The sequence below is a fragment of the Colobus angolensis genome, unplaced genomic scaffold (genome assembly GCF_000951035.1).
Source record: "Colobus angolensis palliatus isolate OR3802 unplaced genomic scaffold, Cang.pa_1.0 Scaffold192, whole genome shotgun sequence".
In the NCBI taxonomy this organism is placed as follows: Eukaryota; Metazoa; Chordata; class Mammalia; order Primates; family Cercopithecidae; genus Colobus; species Colobus angolensis.
The window spans coordinates 2,036,388-2,043,194 of NW_012115066.1; the positions used below are offsets into that span (position 1 = coordinate 2,036,388).

The window sequence follows — 6,807 nt, forward strand, 5'->3', positions numbered from 1 at the left end:
ATCCCTCAGTTAACTCCTATTTCCAAGTGTCTCTGTGCCTATCTTGCTCTACTCTGCTACCAATGCTTTTTGCCCTAGGACTGATTCAGGACATCTCTGTGGCTGTAAAAGTAGAAGTCAGGGAGACTAAGGCCTAAGATCATTTCTTCCTCATTTATCTCATCTTGTATAGGGCTGGTTACTCCAGCATATTCTTAGCAACCCTCCCCACACTTTGCTCAGCACCCCCCAGCCCTCCACCCACAGTAACCAAGGTTGAGTGCTTCACACCAGAATTTCCAAGGATTTGTTGAGGCAAAAGGCAGGGGCCACCTCTCCCGCTAGTAGCTAGTTTGAAGTCACTGGTGCTGGTGCAGTAGGCAGTAGTAGAGAGCTGGCCTGAACTGGTGTTATTTATGGATATGACCTTTTTAAAAAGAGTGTGATGCATTTCATGTTTGTGTTTTCCCTCTCTGGCTTATTAATGATGTATTATAGATTAGGTCACCTTATCTCTGTTTCCTCTCAGTATATCTGTGTTATGTCCTAAAGATATCCTCACAAGTCTTAATTCTACCAATGATAGGGTATTCAGAAGCAAACAAATGATGCTAACTGGATTTGTACCAGGCTGTGATCATTACAACAACATGAATCTCACTGATTTTGATGCCATGCACTGACAGGTCAAGAGAAACAAACATGGGCATTGTGCTGGGTTAGGCTATCTGTAACCCCTTCAGTTAGGGATGTTCCTAAGGAACTCACAGATAAAACAATTGCTGGGTCTCTGGAACATTTTTATAGTAGAGGCTAGGAAGGGGTTGGAGTAGGATTGCCCAATCCAACAATGGCTTGATTTCTGCCACTTGACTTCTTTTGAATTCCTTTATCACTCTTTTAGTGATCATTGACGTAGGTTCCTGTACTTGCTAGTGTCAGAAGCAGCAAGTTTCAGTTTTGGAATGTACCCTGCACCCTTAGTTCTTCTTTGACTATTGTAAGCCATTTTTCTTTGTCTCCTTTCTGGCTCCCTGCCACCCCCTGCCCTTTCTGCTTCTTTTTTCTTCTATTCTCTAAAGACCTTTTCTTTTTATTTGCTGCGTTAACGCAGGTAGCAAGGCACAGTGGTTAGAAGGATAGGTTCTAGAGTCAGAAGGCAGTATTCAGATCCCCACTCTGCTGCTTAACCATCTGTATAGCCTTGAGTGAGTTACTCTTTCTCTGCAGGCCTTAGTTCTCTAATCTGTAAAGTTAGGATAGTAACAGTGTCTACTTTTAGTGGTATTCTGAGGATTAAATGAAATGATTCATGAGATGCTCACAAAAGAGTGCCAGACACTCAATGAATGTTAACCCTGATTACTAATGTTAGTATTACTATTAATATTAAAAATAATGTTATGGCTTAAACTATTACCTCAGTGTAATTGATGACCAGATATTTACCTCCTGTGAAATCTGTCCCAGATTTTAACCTACATTTGCAGCTGCTGTTTGGTCATTTCCACTACAGTTTCAACTGGCACTTCAAATGCCACATGGCCAAAGCTAGATTCATTATCTTTTACCAAAATTATTTCATTTTATTTTCCCCCACATTTCTTTTAATAGCATCATGATATAATTGTCTTAGTCTCTTAATTTAGGATTACTCTTAGATGCTTTCCTCAGCCTAAGTAGATAATCATGAATGTACATGGATTTAGTACAAATATATTCATGTTTATAATTTTAAACAGTCAAGAATAAGGAACTGGTTAAATAAACTATCTTACATTTATATAAAGGAGTTCTTGATAACTATTAAAATTACATGGAATGTTCAATAACCTGAAAAGAGATACTGCTGACAAGTTGAGTTATGTACAGTATGATTGAATTTGGATTTTTAGATGTGCATGGATATGTAAAAAATTTTACATAGCCACTGAAAAAACTTTGTTATGGCCTTTCCAGCTTGTAGGATTATGAGTGATTTTCATATTTTACTTTTTTCCCTCACAAGTTTTCTAAAATCATCCATAAATTGCTTTCATATAAAGAAAAAATCCCTCAAATTTAGAAAAAGATGGGATAGGTCATGTCTAAGAGTCCCGCAAATACTGTATTTTATTAACTTTTTAACATCGCCCAAGAGCAGTGCTAGATATGTAATAGGCACTCAGTAAATATATGTTGAGTGACATAATGTTATCTTTCTATCCAATTTTAGAAATCAATTTTAACAGTTCAGAGTGCGTAATGCCTCAAGGGTTCAGTTTGTAGAATTCTTTGAAAAGTATTCTTTTTTGTTGCAAGGAACTTTCTCAGTATACACAAAATAAACCAGACTGGGTGTTGTGGATGTTTTCTAATAGTGCGTAACTTCTTATTTCAGAGGATCATGTGTCCAAAAGGGGAGTATTTGGAACTGATTCTTCAGACAACATTTTTACCTCAGCAAAAGTTACTCATAAAAATGAAGCAAATAACTGCCATCTTAGAAATGAAATCATCTTTCTTCGTACTTCATCACAGTGTTTGGAAGAACAGGTAATGCCAACATAGTACATTTATAGAAACAATCTGAGGAGAAAAGAATTCTTCATGAATCAAAAAAAAAAAAAAAAAAAGGAAAAGGAGAGAGACCCTACTAAACACTAGATAGTTGTTAGATCTGTAACTCCTAATTCTAGAAGGAGTACCATTGGGGCTCTTTATTGAAGGTCATCATTACATGTATTTCATGATTTTGACAGCTGTTGTTTATGATGATAATTGGTTATCCCCAAGTTTTATTAAAAAGTTCTTAAGGATCTGCCATCTATAAATTATTGAAATTATTTCTTTTAGCTTATCTTCTTCTATTTGGGGCAAAAGAGTTCCTTTCTATAATTACCTGTGTAAAATGGGGCTTTCTTTCACCTCTCCTAGATTCCTCTCTTTCAAACTCAAGGTGGAATCGGTTATTTTGTTTTTCTCTAAGATTTGGTCAGTAAATGTTAGATTCTCTTTTTCTAATCTTGAAGACTTTATAGATTCTTCACATTCTCCTCAGCTATGGTTTTTAATTATCAAGGAATTATAGTGGAAACTGTTCTGCTTTTTAAGCCATTTAAGTTTCTAATATCTGCTTCGTCATGTCTTCTTTGCAATATCGTAGACAGAATTGTATATTGTGTTCTTTTTTTTTACAAGGGAACAAAAATATCTGTGTTAGAAATATGTTTATATACAGCAGATGCCTATAATTCTTTATTTCCAGAACTTGCTTCCAGAGAGATAATTGTGGGATATGAACTTTTTTCACCCTTTACTGGCAATGACTGACCATTGGGATTATATTATATAGAGAGTCTTTAACCAGCATGTGAGAAAAAAAGAATGGTTGAATGACATTGTGTTCTAGTAACTTGAAAATGTTGTGTTAGCATTCTCTGATTTGTTCATCAGAGGTTCATTGGGATGGAATAGGAGTGGGAAGTATTCCTGTTTTACTCATGAGAAGACTGAGGTTAAGTAGTCTATTGTAGCTTACACTGTGGATGAGTCTATAGGACAGAAGTAGAATCAGAGCTCCTGAAACCTATTCCCTGACCTCTGCTATGGCTTACTGAATTTGGTCTGTTATGCTTAGCTAATTAACAAACAGGAAGGAGAGTTTTGTCATCTGAAGGGCTACAAGATCAGCTTCTTTATTTTCGGTTGTTTCATTTTTCCATCAATATGTGACAGATGAAAGCCAAAAAGTATTTTTTCAGATAGTGATGGATGAAGGCCAAAAAGTTGGCAGTTCTTTTCAAGGTGATCTGAATTGGGCAGAAAAGGTGAAGGGAAGGCATGATTCAATTTTCTTGGCAAAAACCAAAAACATAACAAACAAACTAAAAACACAGGACTCATTTACTGTCCCTTATACAAAGTTGGAGAATTCAGCAGATTTTGTCCTTGCAAGTTTTGTTTTGTTTTGTTTTTATTCATTGGTGTTTGAATATCTTAAACTATTCTTGGTCAGCTGGGTTCTGGATCTTTTTTCCTTAGAGCTTAATAAATGAAAGGGGTGCTTTGATATAGCAACATGACCCTAGTCCCCTTTAGCACACACCACTAAGTAAATAACAATATAATATGAGAGAATTTCAAAATTCAGTAGTGAAACTATTATATGGAAGATAAATTTTTGCCTTCTCTTGGATGCCAGATAATAACTGCAGGTATGTACTTAAAAGCAATGGAAGTACCATTTAAAATTCCTATGTAATAGCTATAGTCTCACAGGTAGAGCTGAGGGAAGAAAGACCCAGCCTGTCTTTTGAATTACAATTATGAAATGTAAATTTGTAATTTTATGGTATTTTGTTATGCACATGTTTAGGTCATGAGCATAAAAGGCATTGCCACCTTATTCCTTCACTAGGTCTCATTCGTGCCAGTGGTGAGATCATTTTCTTATTTACACTCTTTGATATTCACTTGAGATGAATTAGTTCCTGTCTAAATCTTACCATTTTGTTAATCTAAAATGTCTCATTGTCAGCTTGCAGTGGAAAGCAGTATTCCATGTGGAATAGTTTTTCATTGAAATGCTGCTATTGTGTCTGTAAAGGTCATTTGCCCTGCTTTTTGCCTTTGAAGTAATTTTCAGTTTTATTTGCTCAAAAGAGAAAACACTTGAGTTTTTCCCCTGCTCACCTCTCTTGTGATTTTGTTTTGAATGAACTTTTCTCTCCTGTTTTCTTTAGTTTCTTCTCTCTGGCTCTTCAGAGTGCTGTCCTGCTGTTATGACAGTAGCCAGAGTCACCACCACCATTTGCTTGAGAGGCAAAAGCAATAAAATGAAAACAAAACCCAGAAACACTGTTTTTGACTGTCATGGTGGTGGTATATATTCTGGGATAGAATCTGGAACAAAGTCCCTTTTAAAAAAGTCTCAGACTACTTTTTTCCCATTCAGTGCAGAGGTCTGACTATGGTGCCTACAAAATCCAGGCCAGCTTTCAACTTTACTACTTCTTTCAGATGTCTCTTGGGAAAGCACAGTGAACACAAAAGCCTTGAGCTGGGACTCAAGAGTTAACGAGAAAAGTGGATTCAGCTGCTCAGTTAGGTGTTGTGGAAGTGGATTCATTGACTTTTCATTGCAGTTTTTCTTTAGGTCTGTTCTGCTTAAAAATGATGTTAATTCTTTTTTTTCTAGGTAGACAATTTCCTAGATTTAGAAGATTTGGACACGGATGAAGAGACTAAACCCCAAATGAGTGAGGGTATGCTTTCTATTTCCTTTCTATATGACCTCTTTCTAGAAACTACAAATAAGGCTTTAGACAGCTTTCCTGTTTTTGGCAATTCTTACCTCCACCTCTCCTAAGATAGGAAAAACTAAAGTTGTGAGCTATTTTTTTAATAACAAAAATTTCAGCTGAAAGGTCAAAGCTTTTTGAAGATTGTGAAATCTTTGGTCTTAAATGAAATAAAGGTGTGCCTTTGCACTAACAATTCATCACAGGATTCTTAGGTAATTGTCTCAAGTGGAGCCATTGTAAGTCAACTCTTTATTTCTTAGAAGTACAGTCTTGTAATCTGAGATTATTTTTGAGGGACACATGAAATACCTATTGATCATAAAAATCATAAAAATATCAGAATTGATCACAAAAATAAGGCTGTCTTGCCTGGTATTAAAGGTTACTGGGGTTGAACCAAGTTTCAGTGGACTTGAGTGAACTAATGTCAAGACCGTCCCACATGTAGAATAACATGCCAAGCCTAGAGAGAAAATCTACGCAGGCTTTAGTGAGCTAGTTGAAAGAAAATAAAATAAAATCCAATTTTTTTGCTTTTAAAAATATTTATTATGTAAATTAAACCCTTAATACTAAAGACATATTGTAAATGTTTCTTCTGAGGCATTTTTCCACATGGGCTGGATTGAAAAAGACTTCATGCTAGTCTGTTGATGTTTATTTAGAGGAAAACTTTTTTCTTTCTAGTTAACGTTTCTGGATAGGCATAGATATTCTTTGTTTCTCAAAGGACGTTTGAAATATGTTCAAAATCAGGAGGTTTTTTTTTTTTTTTTAAAACACTCATTCCTGATTTAATATGCCAGAATATATCAAAGTCAATGCCTAATTTTACAGAAGGAGCAGTTTCCATGGAGGTTTGGTTGTCGATGTTTAACTATTGTTTACTGTCTTTAGGTAGTCATAAACATGATTTATGGTCATTAGTGTTGGAAGGATGGCTTATTTATAATCAGACAGAAGTTAAAGTGACTGGGTAAAGTTGGTTTGGGGATGGTGACTATCTATACACTGGTTGTATAAACCTCTACTCTAGCTTCTTCAGCTGCTTGAATTTGAGAGGCTTTGGTAATTGGAAGCAATGAACATTTTTATTCTGCTTTCAAACATCACACTACTCCATGAAGGGATTGCTTCTCAAACACACTATTAACCAGTAGATGTTGCAGATTCTTTAATTACTTACTTGGTTTAAGTGAAATCAGAGGTCTAGAGGGATCACATCCTCTAAGGAGAGGTTCTCTAACTTTAATACGCTGAGTGGCTCTGAATTTCTATAAGAGCAGCATAGGGACTCCAGTTGGATTAGAAGGGAGAGCTAAGGACTTGTCAGGAAGCTACATTTGTAGAGGAAGCACACTGTTTTGGGTTTTGGGTGATTTGGGAGAGGGAACCTTGTTAAAAATGCAGATTACTGGATCTCCCTCCCAATAGATAATCTAATTCAGAAGGTCTTTGGTGGCATCTGGTGATCTGCATTTTAACCAACACCCCAGATTGCCAGTTAATATTCTATATTATTAATATAATTAACATTTTATAT

General features: G+C 35.9%; 1 protein-coding gene across 8 annotated transcripts in view; it reads left to right on the forward strand.

Annotated features, from left to right (window-relative positions):
• Nucleotides 1–6,807, forward strand: part of LOC105510804 (chromosome unknown open reading frame, human C11orf74) — a 59,773-nt gene that overhangs the window by 33,100 nt on the left and 19,866 nt on the right. For 5 of the 8 annotated variants that reach the window (XM_011940732.1, XM_011940736.1, XM_011940735.1 and 2 more), the window contains 2 exons: nucleotides 2,360–2,514; nucleotides 5,159–5,225. The exons of the other annotated variants lie outside the window; for them this stretch is intronic. In XM_011940732.1, the coding sequence (XP_011796122.1) occupies nucleotides 2,360–2,514; nucleotides 5,159–5,225 (222 nt within the window). The remainder of the gene's footprint in view (nucleotides 1–2,359; nucleotides 2,515–5,158; nucleotides 5,226–6,807) is intronic. 8 annotated transcript variants of the gene reach the window in all.